Source organism: Bos grunniens, chromosome 4, assembly GCF_055505025.1.
Source record: "Bos grunniens cultivar Pamir isolate PY7600 chromosome 4, Bosgru_T2T1.0, whole genome shotgun sequence".
Taxonomy (NCBI): Eukaryota; Metazoa; Chordata; class Mammalia; order Artiodactyla; family Bovidae; genus Bos; species Bos grunniens.
This window is the reverse complement of record NC_141168.1, coordinates 56,486,481-56,512,396: the sequence shown is the minus strand read 5'-3', so window position 1 is coordinate 56,512,396 and position 25,916 is coordinate 56,486,481. Positions and strand designations below refer to the sequence as shown.

At 39.4% G+C, this 25,916-nt stretch overlaps 1 protein-coding gene across 13 annotated transcripts in view; it reads right to left on the bottom strand.

Moving 5' to 3' along the window:
* Positions 1–25,916, bottom strand: part of BBS9 (Bardet-Biedl syndrome 9) — a 481,107-nt gene that overhangs the window by 435,012 nt on the left and 20,179 nt on the right. For 3 of the 13 annotated variants that reach the window (XM_086396500.1, XM_086396501.1, XM_086396516.1), the window contains exons 2-5: positions 24,397–24,519; positions 14,083–14,233; positions 11,069–11,133; positions 2,365–2,478 (exon numbers count right to left, since the gene is read on the bottom strand). In XM_086396500.1, the coding sequence (XP_086252626.1) occupies positions 2,365–2,478; positions 11,069–11,133; positions 14,083–14,233; positions 24,397–24,508 (442 nt within the window). In that variant the 5' untranslated portion in view covers positions 24,509–24,519. The other 10 variants (XM_086396502.1, XM_086396506.1, XM_086396509.1 and 7 more) reach the window with 10 other exon arrangements.

Here is a 25,916-nt window from a genome sequence, read left to right as displayed (position 1 = left end):
CAAATGGGGAAATATTCTGCTTAACCATAGGAAAGTAAGAAATGTCATAACTGTCTCTTATTTTTTCAAAAGGGACTTTTTAAATATAAGGCAGAATTTCAAAACTAAGAGAAGATATATAAGTACAAACTTAACTATTCTTTTCAAAACTAATAACTCTAATTACTTTGAAAGTGCATCACTGAATCTAGCAAAAATGTCACACAGAAGCAAGGAATTTATTTAAATTTTTTTACTTTAATTAGGTTAACTTGGTCTGGCAATAAAACTAAAAGGACAGTCCAATCAATGAAGGACAACAATTGACATTGATCCAAAGAACTGTCTTTTTAAAAATAAGTAATTTTCTTATGGGTAAACCTAAGGCTGATTCATGCTGATGTTTGGTAGAAATCAACACTATACTGTAAAGCAATTATCCTTCAATTAAGAGTTTTGAAAATTAAATAAATAATTGTCTTCATGCTACCAAAAAATAAAAACTTACTTTCATTTACTCAAAGCACTCTTTTCTCATATAATATCTTTTGACTGCAGCTGTACAGAATTTAGTAATTTTTCTTTGCAGGGTTTCGTAGCAGAAAGAATATTGAAAATAGTTCATTAAACAAGGGAGACTTGGTCCCCTGATCATGTCAGACACTTTTTTTAAAGAACAGTGGAAAGCTGAAGTTGGGGAGGGGATGCCTAACAGAAGTTAGCTTCTCATCAAATTTTCACTTTTTATGGTCTCTTTTCACCTAAGTCTAGACATCTCCCATATTCTTCAAACATTCCTGTTACTAAAGTTTAGCAAATAAATCACTTTAATTACACAAAACGCTTATTTATACATTGAAAGTGTGAAAGTGAAAGTGTCAGTAGCTTAGTGGTGTCTGACTCTTTATGACCCCATAGACAGTAGCATGTCAGGCTCCTCTATCCATGGGATTGCCCAGGCAAGAATACTGCAGTGAGCTGCCATTCCCTTCTGTAGGGATCTTCCCAACTCAGAGATTGAACCGGGGTCTCCTGCATTGTAGGCAGATTCTTTTACCATCTGAGCCACCAGGGAAGCCCATTACCCAAAATATTCTTGCCTTTACCTTTGTATATAAAACAAAGTGAGTTCACATGAATGAAGGATACTTCCAAAATAAAGATATTTTGTCATGTCACTAAAGAAAAATCTAACATAGGTAACCTATTTTTTATTAACACAATGAAAGTGAAAGTCTCTCAGTATGTCTGACTCTTTGCAACCCTATGGACTGTAGCCCACCAGGCTACTCTGTCCATGGAATTCTCCAGGCCAGAATACTGGAGTGGGTAACCATTTCCTTCTTCAGGGGATCTTCCCAACCCAGAGATCGAAGCCAGGTCCACTGAATTGCAGGCAAATTTTTTACCATCTGAGCCACCAAGGAAGCCCATTAACACAATAGTTAAACAATAAACTCATAAAAATTTGAGCCTAAAGAGAGCTATATTATAAAATCCCTAGTTACATGTTCAGCAGGAGCCCCCTCCACACACAAACACAAAATCACACAGGCAAGTGTCACCAGCTGGCTTCCTATACTTACTTCAGCACCAGCAGCTCCTCTCTCACCCTGTCATGGTGAAGTGAGAGAAATTTAATTGTAAACAATCCTCCCATGCCAACAATCACAGTGTAGAGAAGCAAGCATCAAGCCCTGGTAACTCAAGAAGCCAGGGTGGAACTAGGGTGGTAGCCCTTGTGTTAATTAGAAAAAGATACTCCCAGGGTGGAAAGAACACAGCATCACTGAGCCCAGACTTGATAAAGGTAATGTCTCTATGAAATTTAGGAAAGGCTCCCTTTCTCTAGGGATATTTATTCCAGGCCAGCGCACATGGCCAGATGAGCAGGATCAGGTCTGCATTCCAGTCTCCACTAGCCCCTTATGCCCTGGTTTAAAAACAATTTACACAACCTGCACAGTGGCCCTGGGGGTGGGTGAGGTGGGGTCAGGGGTCTACAGCTTCATCCTGCCTCTACCAAATAGAGCAGGGACATCCATCAATGAAGAAATCAACCCCTTCTTCCACTGAGAGAGGCAGGCACACAGTTCACCACAGAAAAGTTCAACTTCAGTCAACTCATGTATGAAAGACAAAATTTAAAGAAAAGGCAGTTTCAGAAATATTTCTGTAGACCACATAAAAGTGCAGGCCATATGAAAATCATATATATCCAACGCTTAGAGTTTTCTTTTTTTATTACTTTGCCCAAGTATTTTAATACAAAGGTTTCCATAAAATATGTTTAACTCTGAGATTCAAACCACATAATCCTCCATTTTTATATGGCCAAATATTCTGATCCTTACAACAGCATGCTCATGATTAAATACAAATTACCTTTCACACCGCCAAATGATCCATAAGTCATATTGCAGGCTGTTCTCTGAAGATTATGTTCATACATCAATTTGATCTGATACTGGTTCCCATGTTCCACATTACCCAAGGTTCCTAAAAAGAAAAAATAAAACAACTGCTTTGTATTTGTTTATATTAAAAAATATTAATATCTCATCACCCGTACCAATTCCAAGTAATTCAATTTCAGTGAAATTTAAAATGACAAAGCACTAAAGCATTATGTATCATGAACACTTAGCATACTGATAACAAAGAATGCCAGCACAGTTAGAACCATTTAAGTCTCAGCTAGATTATACCATTAGATGAAATACTACCCTGGGTCACATTTTATTATCTATTTCCATTATGTCTAAGTATAGTATAACTATTTAAATAACAACAAAATCTTCCAGTTTCAGTTCTGAAATAAATTAGGTTAAGTTCCCTTCACTTATAACAATGAAACAGAAAAGACATGACTCAAAGTATCTAAGAAAAAAATTCCCCACACTATCAAGCAATTCAATTTTCTGTGCCAACTCTCAAAATATTCAAGCCCCTAACACATTATGTTCTAATTTACTAGAGAGATCTAAAACATCCCTCAGCAAATAACTAGGATAATGTTTTCTTTGAAGTCTACAACTGACTGGTTCAAAATTGGGAAAGGAGTACGACAAGGCTGAATATTGTCATTCTGCTTATTTGACATATATACAGAGTACATCATGCGAAATGCCACACTGGATGAATCACAAGCTGGAATCAAGACTGCTGGGAGAAATACCAACCTCAGATATGCAGATGACACCACTCTAAAGGCAGAAAGTGAAGAAGAACTGAAAGCTTCTAGATGAGGGTAAAAGAGGAGAGTGAAAATGTTGGCTTAAAACAACACTCAAAAAACTAAAATCAAGGTATCCAGTACCATCACTTCATGGCACATAGAAAAAGTGGAAGCAGTGACATTTCATTTTCTTGGGCTCCAAAATCACTGTGGACAGAGACTGCAACTATGAAATTAAAAGATGCTTGCTCCTTGGAAGAAAAACTATGACAAACCTAGACAGATATGACTGTGCCAACAAAGGTCCCTATAGTCAAAGCTATGGTTTTTCCAGTAGTCACGAATGGATGTGAGAGTTGGACCATAAAGAAGACTGAGCGTGGAAGAATAGATTCTGCAAACTGTGGTGCTGGAGAAGACTCTTGAGAGTCCCTTGGACTGCAAGGAGATCAAACCAGTCTATCCTGCTGCTGCTGCTGCTGCTGCTAAGTCGCTTTAGTCGTATTCGACTCTGTGCGACCCCAGAGACGGCAGCCCACCAGGCTCCCCCGTCCCTGGGATTCTCCAGGCAAGAGCACTGGAGTGGGCTGCCATTTCCTTCTCCAATGCATGAAAGTGAAAAGTGAAAGTGAAGTCTCTCAGTCGTGTTCGACTCCCTGCAACCCCACAGACTGCAGCCCACCAGGCTCCTCCATCCATGGGATTCTCTAGGAAATCAATCCCGAATACTGATTGGAAAGACTGACATTGAAGCTGAAGCTCCAATACTTTGGCCATCTGATGCAAAGAGCCAACTCACTGGAAAAGACACCAATGCTAGGGAAGTTTGAAAGCAAAAGGAGAAAGGGGTGGCAGAGGATGAGATGGTTAGACAGCATCACAGATTCAATGGACATGAATTTGAGCAAACTCCTAGAGACAGTGGAGGACAGAGGAGTCTGGTATTCTGCAGTCCACGGGGCCGCAAAGAGTTGGATGCAACTTACTGACTGAACAGCAACAAACAAGAAAAATATCCTTCAAAATTAAAAAAAAAAACTTTCATTGCATTTAATAGGTCATATATGCTATAATTACTTCCTGGTTCATTCCAAATGGGAAAAGGTACTTTATCTGCATTTTACTCTCTAGTTGTCAGGCTTCCTAGAGTATATACAGTTAGAGCTATATCCTAGTGATCAGGCAAGAACATTATGATTAGAAACTGTATTGAAAAGAAAAATTATTCTAAATGCAACATATTCCATTAAGAAGCATCTTTGTCATTCAGTCAAAAATGCAAAAGTTAAAGAAAAAAATTTAAATATCACAAAGAAAATGAAATAGTTCCAAACTGAATAACATTAGATAATTAAAACAATCTAAATATATATGTCAGTCTATATGTATGTGTATACAGATTTATATGTGAGCATTTGTGGGGGTTTTTTTGTTTTGTTTTGTTTTTGTCCAGAAGGATGTACCAATGTTCACTGAGGTTGCAAGAAGAGAAGTATTTCTACTTCCATTTTAGAACTGAGGCACCTTAAGTTTAAAAAAAATTAATAAATTTCCACCAAAATCACATAGCTGATAAAGGACACAGTACTCAAATCAGGTCTTCTGAGCCAGCACTCTATATCCTGGCACCTAGTTGTCCCCCATTTAACAACTTTCAGGGAACCTGGTAAGCCAATGACAACTTCAAAAAAAAATTTCCTGAGGAGGGACAGACTGGGAGTTTAGGGTTAGCAAATGCAAACTATTAAATATAGAATGAATAAACAACAAGATCCTACTGTATAGCACAGGGAACTCTATTCAATATCCTCTGATAAACCATAATGGACAAAAAAAAAAATATGTGTGTGTATATATATAAATGAATCACTTTGCTGTACAGTAGACATTAACATAATATTATAAATCAACTATACATACATACATACACACACACACACACACATACATAGGGCTTCCCTAATGGCTGAGATGGTAAAGAATCCACCTGCAATGTAGGAGACCTGGGTTCAATACCCGGGCCAGGAAGATTTCCTGGAGAAGGAAATGGCAACCCACTCCAGTATTCTTGCCCGGAGAATTCCATGGACAGAGGAGCCTGGTGGGCCACAGTCCATGGGGTCACAAAGTGTCAGACAAGACTGAGTGACTAATGCTGAATTTCACTTTTTCACTTTCATGTGTGTGTGTGTGTATACATATGTATACACACACACACACACATAATTTCAACCCCCCACCTTTCTCTCCCTGGACTGTTCTTCCTCATTTGGAAGGTAAAGGGTTGAAAGAGAAAAAACTAACAGGCAAGGATTTCTTGGAGGAAAACATTTTCTACACAGATCTATGCCCCTGAAAATGCTAAGAACAGAACACACATCAGTAGAATTGAAAAAAAAAAAAGACAAATTTGCCAGCTAAACCTGATAGATGAAAGCTTTCTGGAACCTAAATGGCAATAAAGTCAGTAAAGTCCACAGAAACTGGTGGTAATCACTACCATACCAGCCACAAGGGCAAAAACCAAAAACTCTAAAAACATAACTCATAGCATTGACCTAAGGACAGTTCTAGCCTCTAAGAAACCAGAAAAACATTCCAAGAAACTTCTGGTTCGTCCTTACAGAAATTCCAAATTTCATTCTGCACCTAAAATGAGAGGGACCCCTCCAAGAAAGGAATGTATCATGCATACCTGCTAGCCGAAACATCAGTGAACACAAGGGGCAGCAGTCAATATTTAAACAAACTTGCATGAAATCACACTAGGATTTATGTACTGGAAAAGCTCCAAATGCATTGCTAAGTTTTTAAATTTCAGGTAACTGCACTTGAAAATATGATAGTGCAACTAGGGAGAACAGAACAATTTATCTTCCTTCAATACTAACTTGGAATAAAGGTAGTACCTGAAAATCTAAAAATTCTGATCATTTTTTCTAGAGAAGCATCAGTGACATAAGATTAAAATTACTTACATAAGTTTTATCCTTGGATATACAGATTGAATACAATAAATGTATATCAGCCCGGGTCTCCCACATTGCAGGCAGACGCTTTACCATCTGAGCCACCAGGGAAGCCCATAATAATAGTCTACATATAACTAAAGTTCATATAAAGTTTCATCGATTAGAAAGTAAATGGATATTAGAACATTTTTGCCGCTGGCCTTATTTAAACAAGAGCTAATTAAAAAATAAAAACTCTCTGGACAATCAAAGGTCACCTTGAAAACAGGTTTTGGCCCAATTTTACATACATAACTGCTGAGAAATCTAACAATGTTAAATGAAATATTAATAAAAGCCATTACAGAGTAAAAGGTTCATTGTATTAAATAATCAAATTAGACTATGTAACCCTATCAAAAGTAAAGAGACATTTTTGCCCTCTCATGGCAAATGTTAAAATTCTAGAAATATGTCAAATGCTTAGGAAATACACAATTTTTAGAAGAGAATATTTAAAAGAACATAATCAGTATAGCTTAAGCTCACACATCTGTAACCATTTACTCAGAAACTGAGGACCATCAGGAAAGAATCAGATGCCATGTGATGTTTTTCCTTTACCAGAGTATGATAAGATGGGCTAAGGTCAGGTCAGCAAGACCCTGCTGTTTCTCTATATTAAACCAGCATTTAATGACCAAAGAAAGAAAGAAAGTCAGCACAGTAGCCTCTGATTATTAAGAGTCGTTTGCTGTATCCAGGATTTCTCCTCTAATTTGCCTCACATATCTTCTAGGAGCACATAGCACACAAAAAGTGAAAAAGTGAAAGTGTCTGAATCTTTGTGATCCTATGGACTGTAGCCCCCCAGGCTCCTCTGTCCATGGAATTCTCCAGGCAGGAATACTGGAGTGGGTTGCCATTCCCTTCTCGAGGGGATCTTCCAGACCCAGGGATTGAACCCGGGTCTCCTGCATTGCAGGCAGATTCTTCACCAACTTGGCGACTGAACAACAACAAGCACACAAAGGAAAACAAAAAACATTTGGGGAGAGGGCAGTTGGGGTTAAGGACGTCAAGTTCAGCTGACACGTTCATCTGCTGACACCGATGATTTCACTTAAACTAGAAAGTGTTTATGCTTCCCCTGTTATAGTAAAAGCTAGGTAAAAGTTCGGTCTGATACCTCAAGAAACATATTCAAGAGAACAAAAACATTAACTTCCCTGCTTCTCAATTTAAGCCAAGCCAGAAAAAATATACAAATTGTCAGCCTACGAGTATCACAGGAGGCTGAAGAAATGAGAGACTGAGAAAGGAAATGAGGTGGAGTGTAAGGGAATGTAGTTTGGACAACTCCTCATCCCCAGAGAATACAAGGCTTGTAAATGAGTACAAAGAATAAAAAGAGCAATAAAATTGCCATTCCCATGACAAGTAACTTTCATTTTCAACACAAATTTGAAGGAATATGTTTATGAATAGGTGAAACTCGTTCAGTCATGTCCGACTCTTTTCAACCCCAGGGACTGCATACAGTCCATGGAATTCTCAAAGCAAGAATACTAGAGCGGGTAGCCTTTTCCTTCTCCAGGGGATCTTCCCAAGCCAGGGGTGGAACTGAGGTCTCCCACACTGCAGATGGATTCTTTACCAGCTGAGCCCAAAGGAAGCCCAAGAATACTGTAGTGGATTGCCTATCCCTTCTCTAGAGGATCTTCCCGACCTAGGAATCGAACTGGGATCTCCTGCATTGCAGGTGGATTCTTTATCAACTGAGCTATCAGGGAAGCCCTTATGGATACCAATGTCCTATTAAAAAGCTGTGATCAAACATGCCAGTTTCTTTCACTAGGCTTTTTTGATAAACACACATTTCATCCTTAGTCTATGTCATACACCCCAGTAAAGTCTAGAGACTTCTGGCTTTCTGAGCCATTATTCAAATAGGCCAAGGCAAGGTCAAGAATCTAACCTTGTTTCTAATTTTTAGGATCTGTCCTTCTACTGCCCTCTTAGAGCCCCCACAGAGCCTCTAGAAAGGACCAGTACCCCAAGCAGTATCAAGAGTGACTGTGGGCAAGTTATCCTCCTCCATACCTGTTAATAAAATGTCACTCAAAGTTAATAGGCTTATGATGGGACAGGAACAGCTAGATTCCTACAATAAAGTAGCCTCTATCATGCGTGCTCAGCTGTATCCAACACTTTGCCATCCCCTGGACTGTGGCCTGCCAGGATCCTCTGTCCATGGGATTCTCCAGGAAAGAATACCGAAGTCAGTTGGCATTTCCTCCTCCAGAGGATCTTCCCAATCAAACCCTAGTCTCCTGCATCTCCTGCATTGGCTGCAGATTCTTTACCACTCTGCCACATGGAAAGCCCAGCCTATACCTTACCTTCTCCATTTATTCTGGAACACTAAATATTTGTCCCACCACTAGAAGGAGCAATATTAGTTCAGTTCAGTCCCTCAGTCGTGTCCAACTCTTTGTGACCCCATGGACTGCAGCACGCCAGGCTTCCCTGTCCATCACCAACTACCGGAGCCTACTCAAACTCATGTCCATAGAGCTGGTGATGCCATCCAACGTCTCATCCTCTGTCATCCCCTTCTCTTCCTGCCTTCAATCTTTCCCAGCATCAGGGTCTTTTTAAATGAGTCAGTTCTTCACATCAGGTGGCCAAAGTACTGGAGTTTCAGCTTCACCATCAGTCCTTCCAATGAATATTCAGGACTGATCTCCTTTAGGATGGACTAGTTGGATCTCCTTGCAGTCCAAGGGACTCTCAAGAGTCTTCTCCAATACCACAGTTCAAAAGCATCAATTCTTCAGTGCTCAGCTTTCTTTATAGTCCAACTCTCACATCCATACATGACTACTGGAAAAACCATAGCCTTGACTAGATGGACCTTTGTGGGCAAAGTAATGTCTCTGCTTTTTAATATGCTGTCTAGGGTGGTCATAGTTCTTCTTCCAAGGAGCAAGCGTCTTTTAATATCATGGCTGCAGTCACTATCTGCAGTGATTTTCAAGCCCAAAAAAATAAAGTCTCTCACTGTTTCCACTGCTTCCCAATCTATTTCCCATGAAGTGATGGGACCAGATGCCATGATCTTAGTTTTCTGAATGTTGAGTTTTAAGCCAGCTTTTTCACTCTCCTCTTTCACTTTGATCAAGAGGCTCTTTAGTTCTTCTTCGCTTTCTGCCATAAGAGTGGTGGTGTCATCAGCGAGGTTATTGATATTTCTCCCGGCAATCTTGACTCCAGCTTGCGCTTCATCCAGCCCAGCATTTCTCATGATGTACTCTGCATATAAGTTAAATAAGGGTGACAATATACAGCCTTGATGTATTCCTTTCCCAATTTAGAACCAGTCTGTTGTTCCATGTCCATTTCTAATTGTTGCTTCTTGACCTGCATACAGATTTCTCAGGAGGCAGGTCAGGTGGTCTGGTATTCCCATCTCTCTAAGAATTTTCCAGTTTGTTGTGATCCACACAGTCAAAGGCTTTGGTGTAGTCAATAAAGCTGAAGTAGATGTTTTTCTGGAACTCTCTTGCTTTTTCCATGATCCAACGGATATTGGCAATTTGATCTCTGGTTCCTCTGCCTTTTCTAAAACCAGCTTGAACATCTGGAAGTTCACAGTTCATGTACTGTTGAAGCCTGGCTTGGAGAATGTTGAGCATTCCTTTGCTAACATGTGAGATGAGTGCAATTGTGCAGTAGTTTGAGCATTCCTTGGCATTGCCTTTCTTTGGGATTGGAATGAAAACAGACCTTTTCTAGTCCTGTGGCCACTGCTGAGTTTTCCAAATTTGCTGGTATATTGAGTGCAGCACTTTAACAGCATAAGAGGAGCAACATATTTTACCACCAAACAATGAGAGTGTTTAACAATGACAGTAAGATTACTTTACTGGGTCTCTGATACAAAAAAGAATGGAAAAGAAAATGATAGTGGCAACAGAGAAGGAAAATAAGAAGAAAGTAACACATAGAGAGTAATAGCTACTACCAATTGCCTCAGCACTACTTAGAAATATAAGTTCATTCATTCATTCAACAAGTATGCCTACCACACAGCACACACCAAGCCTGCCTTCAAAATCTAACAGATCTTCAAACCAAAAAAGAATATCCAGCTTGGTGATAGTAAAGAAGAATCATTACTCCAATTAAAAGCAAAATACAAAGAAAGCCTAAATCAAGAGACTGAGTGTGAGAAATCGAGACCTAGAAGCTAATATTTACAGCAAATTCCAAAGGAGTGTATCTTTTGAATAAGCAATAGGTCCACAGATAGTTAGCTTTACTATGTCCATTGAAAAAATCCTTCAATGTTGACATCATAAAAATAACTCTCTAAACTTGAACTAAAACTTATCTAATAACTGAAACAAAATTCATAAGTTACATTTTTAATAAGGGCCAAAATGCTGAAACCAGACTACAATTAACTTTCATACTTGTACCCACAGGACCATGTCAGGGAATGAAACCTGCGAGGTCTGGTTAAATGAAGACAACCAAAAACCAAGAAATTGGAACTATAAAGAAAAAATACTTGAGGTTCACCAAAGAAACGCACTTTAAGCCACCATGACTCAGCATTTAATGAATTCTGTTGTTGCTATTGAACATTTCTTAAGACTCAAGTGCCCTAAGTACCCAGAATTGGCCTCTCTTAATCATAGGCAATCCTGGACACAATTCCTCAGATAAAGGAGATTTCAAGGAACCCTCTACAGTGATAGAAATTTAAGTATGCATGGAAATAGCAGACCAAGAAAACGTAATAGTCTTTGCAACGGAAAGAGTAAGTGAACAATAGGAAAACGCTAACCAAGATAAGAAAACTTAACCAAGTCGATACAACTATTCTTACATAATATTAAGAAGTCCATATTTTAGTAAAAAGTCTACATTTAAAAAAGAAAATGTTTCTTACCTGAGACAGAGTAGACACACAGTTTTCTCGAATGCAACACAGCCAAATGAAGCATCTCAGTACCTCTGAAAAATGGTGCAAGTTTTAAAAGTTTAAATACTAGCTTCAGATGTAACCCCAAAAAATGACAAAATGATTTTTAAAAGAGATTATAATCATAACGTATCATGAGTGAACTAAATAATTCACTGGATAACACTCAAAACCGAAAAATAAATTTAACAACAAAACAGCCAGTTTGACAATCCCAGAGGCCCAAGAACTCTGCCTCAAGGAGTTGCCTTCAGGTTGAAGCCAAAGGAGTCTCCCAGAAAGAGCCATATCAGAGGCCCCTTAATGAGTGCTCTCCCACAATAAAGCCATGGGACTTCCCTGGCAGTCCAGTGGTTAAGACGCCACACTTGCACTGTGGACGGCCCAGGTTGGATCCCTGGTTGCAAAAAAAAAAAAGAGAAAGAGAGAGACCCAAGCTTTGGTCCTGGCTTGCAGGCTAATTAACCTATGACCTTGGGCAAGAAACTTACACTCTCTAAGCCTGTTTCCCCTTTTGGAAAATAAGAGCTTTCAATTAAATGAAATAAAAATCATGTGAAAGTAAAGTATAAAGCACCAGAGAAAGCTAATCATCACTGGGAAATGGCATATATCACATCCATATCTGAAATTTTACTAAAGGTATTGAAAATGTTTTGGTTTGGTCTTATCTTCCTGTTATCTCATTGTTCACTGAACTCAGGATAGGCAAGACGCCAGCGGAGAAGCTGGAAGAAGATGCAAGGAGCTGTAGAAACTACAGATATTCTTTATTTACTGGGGCAAGGCAGACATGCTTTAATCTCTGACACAGCAAAATCATGATAACTACAAAACTCAACTCCATGGGACTGGACTCAACTTGACAGCTCTAAGAGCGTTTCAGGTGGTGCTTATACAGACCACACCACGATGCGCATGCTTAGCGCCACAAATGATCTCAGCTGTCCTGAGTGAGGAGTGGGCGAGAGAGCCTGACCATCGTCACCTGGCCAATTGCTCTTCCCCTACAGGTCTCAAGTGTCAGCACTACACTTAGCCCCTATCAAGTGGTTTCCAGAGACATGGCACAGTCGGTCTAGAAATCCTAAATTCCAAGTCTTCAAGAGTCAAGTCAGAGGATGTAAGTGAATAAAGGGAGTAAATGGCTGTGATCAACTGGAGACTAGGGCCAGTCTAAAGGTGACAGCAAGCAGCTACTCAGTTCTGGGCTTGTGGCCAGATCTCCACATTTTTTTCAGGAAAAGCCAAAGGCAGGGATTTTATGTGAAAATTCCTCATTCTTAAACATTGGCAATTCTTTTAAACATAAAACTAATCTGCAAGCAGGCCTCTGATGTCTGACCTCTGAAACAGACTCTGTTCTAAACTTAAAGGACTATAATTGAAGTCTGAAGACTTGGATTGGGGTCTTGACTCTGCACTTCGGTATTTCCGTGATCATTTAATCTTTTAGAGTGTGAGTTTCTCATTCATAAAATAAGAATTATATTCGATAATACCTGTAAATATACACAGCTATCATATAATCAAGATTGTCTTCAAAAATCTTTATATGTACCCTGAACACTCAACTTTTCCTCATGCACAGGAAAAGAACATGTTGTCATGGAAAAACAGTAAAGAACAGAGTCAGACAGACTTGGGTCGGAATCCTGGCTGTGTGACTGAAAGCTCTGAGCTCTAACTAGTTACCTTATCTCTAAATGCAGGTCACATCTTATACATCAGATTAATGAGACAGTACTAGTCAGTAAATAGTAGGACAGTATCCACTCATCAATGTTACCCTCCTCCCTTCTAAAAAATGATCACATAGATGTAAACCATATTACTATATAGAATGATTTCTGACAGCATTCCACTTTTTTAAAACATGCAAAGGTAAAAATGCTTTTTAGAGACAAGAACTTCTTTGTCTCCTTACTTTATAAATCCATCATGCTTGTATGTGCTAGGTTCACAAGGGGCACCTAATCATTATCTGCTTTTAGATGGAGTAGATATTTACCAGCCATGTCAGTAATAAACTCCTGACTCAGTCTGTCACAGTGCATAAAGGTCCCATCTCATCTCCCAGCCTAGAGCATCCATGAAGCAGCTTCCCATTAGAATGAAACATATTACTAAAAAAGTTAATAATGCTCAGGAGCAGTTGTTCAGGTTTTTCTAGCAGGAATCAGGACCCTGAACAAGTACAACCTGGGGCCAATAAATGATGATGACCAATTGGGAGTGAGCCAAAGTCCAGAGCTCAGGGCACTCCCTGACTTAAGAAGGCAAAGACAGCTCAAAAAGAGAAGGGAAAACAAGACCACCTCTGTCTACATAAAATTTCATAGTAGATACTTTTATAAATGATTAAGAAATATAGGTTTAATTTTAAGAAAATTCATGTATGAAAATAAGATAAAATCACCAATATCATCAGTAAATAAAAAAAGACATATTACACAAAATGCAAAATAATTAATAGTCTTCTAAAATAGGTTTAAAAATAAAGTACTTTGAATCAAAGACTTCCTTTGTGGGTTAAGCTGACTTCTTTTAAAAAACTAAGGATCTCTCTACACCAAATAAGAAATACATTTTAAAGACTCAAAGTTATGCACCAAATCACATAGCTACTATGATGTCTAATTTTTTTAAACAAATTTATATAACCTAGAAAATTGGTGCTTTAAGTAAGTACATACTTTCTGTTTCTTTATTTGATTATTTTCCAAAGGCTTATCTCCTTTCCTTCAAGCTTCTGACACATCAGGCATCTTAGGTCTGTTACACTTAAAAAAAAGACTCCTAAATTTTCCTGTCCTAAATGTACAGGTTTCCATATTAAACAATGTTCAGTACATGACAATATACAGGAAATATATTTAATTCATAGTCTTTTTTTTTAAGAATGCACAAAAATGATACATAAGGGACTGACATACTCCAAGTAGTAAGACAAAACACTCGAATTAGTGGACTGTACTTACGAAACAAACTTTCCTACTTCCACTTGCAATATTGGATCTCGTAGATGCACTTCTAGAAGCAAATCCTCAGCTTGAGCTCCATCTCCTGTTTTTACAGGATGAGGATTAAAGATTCTTAGGTAGCCCATAAAGCTGCCCACAATAATTTTATCTGTAAAAAGGTGTTTTTAAAGATATAGGAAAAAACATTAGTCACAAAAATTTTTGAAAATAGAATTTCTAATGTCTAAAAGAAGAATCTAAAAATTATGCTCAACATCACTCATTATCAGAGAAATGCAAATCAAAACCATAATGAGGTACCGTCTCACACCAGTCAGAATGGCTGCTATCCAAAAATCAACAAACAATAAATGCTGGAGAGGGTGTGGAGAAAAGGGAACACTCTTACACTGTTGGTGGGAATGCAAACTAGTACAGCCACTATGGAGAACAGTGTGGAGATTCCTTAAAAAACTGGAAATAGAACTGCCTCATGACCCAGCAATCCCACTGCTGGGCATACACACTGAGGAAACCAGAAGTGAAAGAGACACGTGTACCCCAATTTTCATTGCAGCACTGTTTATAATAGCCAGGACATGGAAGCAACCTACATGTCCATCAGCAGACGAATGGATAAGAAAGCTATGGTACATATACACACGGAATATTACTCAGCCATTAAGAAGAATACATTTGAATCAGTTCTAATGAGGTGGATGAAACTGGAGCCTATTATACAGAGTGAAGTAAGTCAGAAAGAAAAACATCAATACAGTATACTAACGCACATATATATGGAATTTAGAAAGATGGTAACGATAACCCTATATACGAGACAGCAAAAGAGACACAGATGTATAGAACAGTCCATTGGACTCTGTAGGAGAAGGCGAGTGTGGGATAATCTGAGAGAATAGCATTGAAACGTGTATATTATCATATATGAAACAGATCGCCAGTCCAGGTTCGATGCATGAGGCAGGGTGCTCAGGGCTGGTGCACTGGGATGACCCTGAGGGATGGGATGGGGAGAGATGTGGGAGGGGGGTTCAGGATAGGGGACACATGTACATCCATGGCTGATTCATGTCAATGTATGGAAAAAACCATTACAATATTATAAAGTAATTAACCTCCAATTAAAATAAATAAATTTTTTAAAAGAAATAAGACAATAAAAAAAGTCTAAAAATTAAAAGAATCCAGCTTTGTTTCATATACAAAGACCAATCTGCCAACAGAATATATAATTAAAGTGAACTAAATAGCTTTACATCACCAATATTCAAATATACTAATGTACTACACTTTTCTTAAGCCTTGATTTGTTTTCAGTAGCCATAATTCAGCACAAAGTAAGCCCTTTTAATAAAGGACTAGTATCAGGTTGTAAACTGATTTCATCATAGAGTGTCAACTCTACACCTGATTTTGGCTGTCAAAACACTGCATTAAAAATTATTCCAAGGCCTCACTAGACAGAGTGCTCTGATTTATAATATCTAGTCTCGGGTACAAAAGGGGAGAATGATAAGATAAGTATTATGGGTTGAACTATGTCCCTCAAAAAGATATGTTGAAGTCCTAACCCCTAGTAACTGATTTTATTTGGAAATAAGATCTTTACAGATGAACCCAAGTTACAATGAGGTCACACTTGAGTAAGTATGTGGTAGGACTCAATTGGAGAAGGAAATGGCAACCCACTCCAGTGTTCTTGCCTGGAGAATCCCAGGGACAGCACAGCCTGATGGGCTGCTGTCTATGGGGTTGCACAGAGTCAGACACGACTGAAGCGACTTAGCAGTAGCAGCAGCAGGACTCAATTAGTATCCTTATAAGAAGAGAAAACAAGGAAAGGATGGGGAGGAGAATGTCACATGAAGATACAAGGACAAGCAAGAAGATGATCATGTGACCACAGAGGCACGGATTGGAGTGATAATTCACAAGCCAAAGAATTATCGGAAACTGAAAGAGGCAAAGAAGGATCCTAGAGGCTTCAGAGATAGCATGGTCCTGCAGACACCTTGATTTTGGACTTCTAGACTCCAGACTGTGACAGAATAAATTTCTGTTGTTTTATTCCAGTCAATTTGTGGTACTTTGTTACGGCAATCCTAGGAAACTAATATTTTGGGTTGTTTTAAATCCCCAGATTAGTAGGGTACATTGACTTTTTTTCTATATACTGAAAAGAAGGAATTCTACACACTTTATTATTGAGAGCTTATTATGTGCCAGGCAATGGTCTAAGTAGCTTACATATATTAATACTAGCTCATTACCCTCATAATAATCCTCTGAGAGAGGTACTATCCTAGTAATTTCAATCATGAATAGAGATACATATGTCATTAAGAACCTGGTGCTACTATTTCACAATAGCTAAGATATGGAAGCAACCTAAATATCCATCGACAGATGAATGGATAAAGAAGATGGGGTAAATATACATAGTGGAATGCTGTGCTGTGCTGTGCCAAGTTGCTTCAGTCATGTCTGACTCTTTGCGACCCTATGGACTGTGGGGCACCAGGCTCTTCTGTCCATGTGATTCTCCAGGCAAGAATACTGAAGTGGGTTGTCATGCCCTTCTCCAGGGGATCTTCCCGACCGAGGGATCGAATCCATGTCTCTTATGTCTCCTGCCAGTGCAGGAGACATTGGCAGGTTCTTTATGCCTAGTGCCAGCCACCTAGGAAGCCCAGTGGAATACTACTCAGCCATAAAAAAGAATGAAATAATGCCATTTGCAGCAATATGAATGGACCTAGATATCACCATCCTAAGTGAAGTAAGTCGAAAGAGAAAGACAAATATCATATGATTATCATTTATATGGAATCTAAAATACAACAGAAATGAACTTATTTATAAAACAAACAGACCCATATGCATAGAGAACAGATTTGTGGTTGCCAAGGGGGAAGAGGGATGGGGAAGGGATGAATTGGGAGTTTAGGACTAGCAGATGCAAATGATTATATACAAAATGGATAAACAAGAAGGTCCTACTCTACAGCATAGAGAACTATATTCAATATCCTGTGATAACCACAATGGAAAAGAATATGAAGAAATATATATACACACATATATATAACTGAATCAGAGTGTCACATAGCACAAATTAACACAATACTGTAAATCAACTATAGTTCAATTAAAAAAAAAAAGAATCTGGTTCTACGTGATCTGATGGCAGCCTCAGAGGTTTACAAACTCTCTTGAGACATACTGGTTCCTGACTCTGACTAAGGCTTGGCCAAATGAACTCTCTACATTCGAGAGAGCTATGTCACTCTCCTTCCAATCTCTCTTTTGTTTGCATTTATCATAATCGTTTCCTGTCACTTGTAGAAAAAAAAAATGTTAACTGATATACAAAATTAGCACCAAGGAATAAACAATAGACACCAATTCCTTCAGGGATATTTAGAAATTCATTCTTGAGGTGAGTTGGGGCACAAAGCATTAAAACTCCTGTTCATAATTTATATGGAGTTAAACAGCATCATACACAGTGACAGAACAGCTAATCAAGTTAACACCTCCAAGCATCTGGAACACTGTGCCCACTGCAGGTAACACTCTAGTGAACTGAACAGCTGCTGCCAAATGAACAGGAAGGAGCAATGCCAAACCATATGTAAGATGGCGTTTTCTAAGGGCACTGGATAATTTAAAGTAAGAGAATGATAGGTTTTGACCAAAATTCTCATCTCAGGGTCAAACTAAGGGTCTTTGGGAGTCTGAGGAAACAATTTCTTACCTCATTTCACAGGGGGCTTAACCCCTAAGAATCTAGTTCAGGGATTAACACTAGAGGTTTTAAATTACAGTAACAAATGAGTTCACAGTCTCTCCAGGTTTCTTACATAAAAGTAAAGACAGTGATCAGAAAGAGTGGGGTTCACCTTCAACTGCCCCACCCTCAGGGGTAAGAGGAAGTCAGGATGGCCAAGCCCAGATGGTGACAACTTTAACCCCTAGAATTACAACGTGTATGTATAATTATTAAAATAGTGGGATTATCATAGTAACCAGATCTCAGGTAACAGTCTAACTATCACAGATTTCAAGCTATAATTAACACAAGATCCCCAGGAATGGAACAAACAGGCAACTCACTAAGGCCTTTATTTCCCCAATGATTTCTCTCTTTTTATTACTGAGTATTATTTAATTGTAACAATGCATTAAGTGTGTTTATCAAATTAAGGCCTTTTTTGAAGTCTATAACCAAAAATATTCCAGGTCTATGAAAAAAAGGACTAATTCAAGCCACAATATCAGACAGTCATGGCATTGCACCAAACCCCATTGTTGCTGTTCATTCACTCAGTCGGTCTGACTCTTTGCAACCCCATGGACTACAATATGCCAGGCTTCCCTGTCCTTCACTATCTCCCGGAGTTCACTCAAACTCATGTCCATTGAGTTGATAATACCATACTTAAGTCAATTTACAGCCTTGGAGTCACTTGAACCCCATACTTAAGTCAATTTACAGCCTTGGAGTCACCTGAACAAAGACAGGGCTGTGTATAGACTGCCGTAGCAGAGTCTGTCTGCAATGCAGGAGATCCAGGTTCAATCCCTGAGTCAGAAATATCCCCTGGAGAAGGGAATGGCAACCCACTCCAGTATTCTTGCCTGGATTCTCCATGGACAGAGGAGCCTGGCAGGCTACAGTCCAAGAGGTCACAAAGAGTCAGATACAACTGTGTGACTAACACAATTACAACACCACACATGCCTAATATAGTTTCCTCAGATTCTTCCCTGTCGAACCAGTAGTCATTCATTCAAATGTACTTAACAAAGGTAAATACCCAACCTTTATGAGAACACTGAATATTGGCTCTAAATTACTACTAATTCTGGAAGCCCAGGAAGATATTGTTGCTGCCAATCATGGAGATTCATAATTATAATAAATTAACTTTCTAACTTATTTTACCCCAGTGGGGAAGCAAAGCCAATCTATGATTTCTCACTCAGTAACTGAGAGCCTAAAGGGAATATATTTCTGTAGAAAACTATGGAATAACCATTTGGTTCCCTAAGGTGTACAGTAAGGGATATTATAGTAAAAGGGCTATATAGAAGCCAGTGGAACTCCATCTCTCCAACAGGGAGAAAATCAAAATCAATACCATTTCTAAGCCTGATTTGAGATGGTCTCCTAAAATTTGATTCCAAAAAACTTAACTGTATATATGTGATAATTCCTATCAAAGAATTTTGGTTTAATAACTAAATTTGCTGATAAAAAAATCTAATTAATGGGTTTGAAAGAGTTAAGGGACTTCCCAGATTGGCACTAGTGGTAAAGAACCCATATGACAATGCAGGAGACATAAAAGACGCAGGTTTGATCCCTGGGTTGGGAAGATCCCCTGGAGGAGGGCATGGCAACCCACTCCAGTATTCTTGCCTGGAGAATCCCATGGACAGGGGAGCTGGCAGGCTACAGTCCATAGGGTCTCAAAGAGTCAGATACAACTGAAGTGACTTAGCACTGAAGCACTGAAGCATAGAATTAAGGTTGATCAGTACAACTTAAAGGGCAACTCTAGATTCTTCTGTTATTCACAAACTGTTTTTTCTTGGAGCCAACTAATACATCCCAATCTTAGTAATGCCTTTTCTCCTTTACAATACACGGAGACCAACAGGAACAGCTTGCTTTCACTTAATAGGAGCAAGAGTATACATTTACAAGTATGACCACAATCCAATCCGCAGGACCCAGGACTGCCACATCCTCTCATAAGGGCTGCTGCTGCTAAGTCGCTTCGGTTGTGTCCGATTCTGTGAAACCCCATAGACGGCAGCCCACCAGGCTCCCCTGTCCCTGGGACTCTCCAGGCAAGAACACTGGAATGGGTAGCCATTTCCTTCTCCAATGCATGAAAATGAAAAGTGAAAGCGAAGCCACTCAATCGTGTCTGACTCGCAGCAACCCCAGGGCTTCAGCCTACCAGACTCCTCCATCCATGGGATTTTCCAGGCAAGAGTACTGGAGTGGGTTGCCATTGCCTCTACTCAAAAGGGCTGAATGGGGCTGAAAGAAATATGAGTGAAAGCCAGGGACCCCATGGGCCCTTCCCTGTACTGTCTGGATCAGTCATAAATGAAGCTACTATAATCCTCTTCAGGCAAGCACCAGTGTTCTAGATCCTTCAGGAATGAAGACCTAGGCCACAAAACAATTTCAAGACTCTAATACTATTCTTTCACTCTCTGATCACCTCCAAGAAAGTAGGGATCAACTGGCACTACTGTCTCAATTCCCAACCTAACCTGCAACAGGTGACCAGTTGCAAAACAGAAGGATGTAGCTCCCAACATGACTTCTTCAAGTTGCCATACAATTTTTCCTGCTCCTTCATCTTAATTTTTAAGTTTTTCTTTCTCTTCTTTTCCTCGACTATTAGTATTATGTATATATTAAACTGTGAACACAAATTGTATGTACCAATTATTCTAGAGGCAGTAGAATATCAGAACATAAATACTGGAATGACAAATGAAAGGGATAACACCCAGAGAGCCTAGTCTTGAAGAGCCAGGGCTCTCTGAAAGTGCCTCTGAAGCAGTAGGTGCACAGTTATCTTTCATTGCAGATGGGTAAGAATATGTGTGTGTGCAGTTGTACAAGGGACAGTTGCCCCACGTTAGGTATAAATGCTGAGAAGCTAAAAGTGATAAATGTAAGAACTATTTTTTAGTCTGCCTTATGTTTGTGTTTAACTCTGATTCTTGTAATAAACACACCCTCCAGGCCATAGGTTAGCATGTAATCTAAGCTGAACCATTCAGATTCTCTCAGGATGAAGGGATCCTTAATTTTCTCTCAATCTCCTCTCAGGACTGAAGAATCCTTCTGTGAATCAAGTCAACTTCATCCAAAGCAATTTCAAGGTGCTAGCTAATACTATTCATTCACTCTCTGATCACCTCTAAGAAAGTAGGGATCGACTGGCACTACTGTCTCAATTCCCAACCTAACCTGCAAACTTCTCTTCATCTATGTCCATTCTTACCTTCTTGCCTTCTGTCACAGAGGAAAAAAGTTTCACACAAGCTTAAAGATAGCCCTTCCATCTGCACACCTCATCCCATCTCCTACTGTCTACTCTAGATCCCTTCTCTAGGAGAACGAATCTCATTCCTCTATGCTACACGTTCAGTTTTTCCCATTTCTCTTTTACCCTACATGGTCACCAATGATCATTCTCCCTCTTCCTTTCACAGCTGTTTCTTTAAAGGGCCATAAACACTCAGCCTTTCCCACCTCTCACTCCTTAACTCTCTGAAAATCTAGGTTTTGTTACCACTATGCCCATTTAGAAAACAAAGATCATGGCATCTGGTCCCATCACCTCATTGGAAATAGATGGGGAAACAGTGGAAACAGTGTCAGACTTTATTTTTTGGGGCTCCAAAATCACTGCAGATGGTGACTGCAGCCATGAAATTAAAAGACGCTTACTCCTTGGAAGGAAAGTTATGACCAACCTAGATAGCATATTCAAAAGCAGAGACATTACTTTGCCAACAAAGGTCTGTCTAGTCAAGGCTATGGTTTTTCCTGTGGTTATGTATGGATGTGAGAGTTGGACTGTGAAGAAGGCTGAGTGCCGAAGAATTGATGCTTTTGAACTGTGGTGTTGGAGAAGACTCTTGAGAGTCCCTTGGACTGCAAGGAGATCCAACCAGTCCATTCTGAAGGAGATCAGCCCTGGGATTTCTTTGGAAGGACTGATGCTAAAGCTGAAACTCCAGTACTTTGGCCACCTCGTGCGAAGAGTTGACTCATTGGAAAAGACTCTGATGCTGGGAGGGATTGGGGGCAGGAGGAGAAGGGGACACAGAGGATGAGATGGCTGGATGGCATCACTGACTCAATGGACGTAAGTCTGAGTGAACTCTGGGAGTTGGTGATGGACAGGGAGGCTTGGCGTGCTGTGATTCATGGGGTCGCGAAAAGTCGGACACGACTGAGCGACTGAACTGAACTGAACTGATGCCCATTCATCCACCCTTACCAAGGACACTAATGAACCACTAGCTGCAAAACAATGTGGAAACGTATCAGTCTTTATGTCACTAAATCTCGCCTTCCAGGTGCCAGCCCAGTTGGCTCTCCTGCCTCTCTGACTGCCCAGGCAGAATCTATTATTGACTACCTTTCCCAAAGCTCCTCCCTGATTGTTCATTTTCTCCAAGTCATGGTCCTAAGGTTCCGTCCCTCTTGTTCCATCTTATCTCTGCATTTTTACCCTTCCCAGGGCTTCAAATACAATCATTCTGCTCATTCACTTCAAATACATACATTCTGCTCACTCCCAAATCTCTACTTCAGTTCTGCCAACCAGACGCTTCTATTTCAAACAGAACATGCTCAAAACTGCTCTCACTAAACTTCCACGTAAGGTCAACAGTAATAATTGTTAAACTTTAGTGTGCCACCATTCAACTTTGGAGCTTGTCAAAATGTAGATACCTAAGCCACTATCCAATCCATCTACCCTCCAGAGAATATGATCTTTGAGGATCCTGTACACGTGGGACAGAAAATCTTCATACACAATAATCCCTTCAGAATATTATGATGTAGGTGGTCCAGGCTTTGAGAAATAATGATCAGTGTTTTTTTTGTTTGTTTGTTTTTTTCCTGTATGGAACACACAGAGAGAGAATGATTTCTCTATAGCATGCTCGGGAAAACAGAGGAAGCTGCTCATAGCTGGATGCAAATTAGGGGGACGCAGCATTTCAGCATACTGGTAACCCACTAGTGGCACCCCACCGGGAAGCTCTAATAAAAATAAGAAGTGAGCACCATGTTATTCAGATAACCAGTAAGTACAGTTTACAACCAAGTTGAGCTTTAAATAGTTTAGGCAGAGGTGGGTATGAAACTGTTTCTCTCTGGTAGGTATTTTTGTGGTATGACTCTTCTAGGCTGCCAAATTATAGGGGAATTACACATTTCAACAAACACTTGAGCAAAAGGCAGGGTTGATAATCATTAAAGAACCACTCAGGACATCCTCCAAATAGAAGACATTCACAGCTCCTATCAGTAGGAAGGCAGGGCCCAGATCTTCCTTAGATACAATGAAGTAGGCACTCAGAACAGCTTAGTGACTTCCACTCTTCATTGCTTATATCGTTTTCCCCTTTCACTGTACAACCCAAATTCTACTATTTTCATTGTAGGCAAGAGAAAGAAAATAAAGAGAAATGTAAAGGGGCAATATTTATATAAAATAAACAGAAGAAAAGTATTATAAGTTTTCTTTTTAAGAGGTCAGTGACTATATAGTCAGTAACTATCTTAATTACAAAAAAAAAAAAAAGCTCATGGCTATAAATCATTTAAACCAAATATAAATTTCAAATAGCAATAATACAGACCTTAAATGTTTTAAAGACCACTTGATATATGAACATGCTGCTGCTGCTACTACTGCTGCTGCCAAGTCAATTCAGTCGTGTCCAACTCTATGCGACCCCATAGACGGTAGCCCACCAGGCTCCCCCATCCCTGGGATTCTCCAGGCAAGAACACTGGAGTGGGTTGCCGTTTCCTTCTCCAATGCAGGAAAGTGAAAAGTGAAAGTGAAGTCGCTCAGTCATGTCTGACTCTTAGCAACCCCATGGACTGCAGCCTACCAGGCTCCTCTGTCCATGGGATTTTCCAGGCAAGAGTACTAGAGTGGGGTGCCATTGCCTTCTCCAATGAACATGCAAAGAGGAGCAAATAATATAAGAATAAAATATAATATTGTTTCTAGTATCAAAATATAAAAATGAAAGCAATGATTTAAGAATTGTTTTCTACAAAGAGAGAGATTAACATAATTTGTCCATTCTGGTTAACAGCTTTTAGATTCAATTTTAAATCATTTTTCTTGCAAATAATTTCTACAAAAGAAAAATTTTCAAAACTAAAAATGTTTTGCCAGTTCTACCCTACAACACCTGAATTTGCAACAAATAAAAATAAAGTAAATGATAGTCTATAATATTTTTCTGAGTTCCAGCAAATATGACAGAATCAACACAGACCAAAAAAATACAAACAACAAAACACAAGTAATAACTACATTTATCAGCCTGTTACCTAAATATTACTTATAAGGCAAATGATCTTAAAAACTGGGTCACTTTGTTTCAAAAAAAAAAAAACTGGGACATAATCATGACAGTTCACCTAAGTTCTGTAAAGTATACATTTTTTTTTAAAGTCATTTTTATTTCATCCCTATAACATGCTTTGTTCCAACATGCTTGGTCATAAGTTTTTACCTTGTCCATTTCCAGTATTGTCAACATCAGCCAAACACAAACAGCCTTGATCAAATTCTTCTTTATCTCCCAGAACAGTAGACCACCAATCACGGGCTTTAAATAAAGACATTTTCGTTCACTCTAAAAAGAAAGCATTTGTTTATAATCAAAAGTGCAAGTCACAACAGGATTTATGAATTGATTAACCCCTACAGCATACAGAACAAACTAAACTTAGACCACTTTGAGAAAAAATATTGTATTTAACTCTAATTTTTTGATATTTTGTGGACATACGCGAAACCACAACTCCAAATGAGTGGAAACATTAGTCAAATATTTTGCCATGCCACTGGAAAGTGAAGCTGAGAAATTATATATTTATGTTTCGTCAATTCTCTCCTCTGGGACATTTAGCAGACAACTGCACAAAGTAACATATTCTTTGAAGGATCAAGATCCAAATTCTACCAGTACTAGTCAGCACATAATTCAGCACTAGTCAGCACATAATTCCTAATTATGTGCTAATTAAAACACCTAATTTCCCTTCAGTTTGGTCATCAGAAAGACTGTAGCATCTCCTGTCACAATGAGTTGCTAAGAAGAGCAAATGAGATCAAATGCATCAATGACTAATACCGGAAGGGGTACATTCAGATCAGATCAGATCGGTCGCTCAGTCGTGTTCAACTCTTTGCGACCCCATGAATCACAGCACGCCAGGAAGCTTTCACTCTCTTTCCCCTAACTGTAGAAAGGAAGATGGAAGAGGAAATTCACACCAAAAAAACAACTAGGAAATGTGGGCTGTAGGTCTACTTATAGCACTAATTACCTGTGTGTCCTCAGGCAACTCACGTAACCCCTTTGCACTTTGATTCCTCATCTAAAATGAGGATACACCAGCCATACCACTGGGCTATGGATGTGGTGGATGTGAAAGCACACTGGACCTTTTAAATTACAGTACAAACCACATAGGGGGTTTCCCAGGTGGATCAGATGGTAAACAACCTGCCCGCAATGCAGGAGATCCAGGTTCAATCCCTGGGTATGGAAGATCCCCTGGAAAAGGGAATGGCAACCCACTGCAGTATTCTTGCCTAGAGAATTCCATGGTCAGAGAAGCCTGACAGGCTATATAGTCCATGGGGTCACAAAGAGTCAGACATGACTGAGTGACTAACACTTTTTAGGGCTTCCCTGGTGGCTCAGACAGTAAAAAATCCACTTGCAGTGTGGGAGACCTGGGTTCAATTCCTGGGTTGGGAAGATCTCCTAGAGGAGGGCATGGCAACCCACTCCAGTATTCTTGCCTGGAGAATCACCATGGACAGAGGAGCCTGGCAGGCTACAGTCTACGGGGTCACAAAGAGTCAGACATGACTGAGAAACTAGGCACACACATCACATACCCACCCCGGGATTCTATGAGAATTTATTTAGCTTCCTTCAAGATACACTGATTTAAATGATAGTTAGGATAAGCAGTCAACTCTTTTCATTCAAAGAAGCTCTGTTCTATAAGGTGGCAG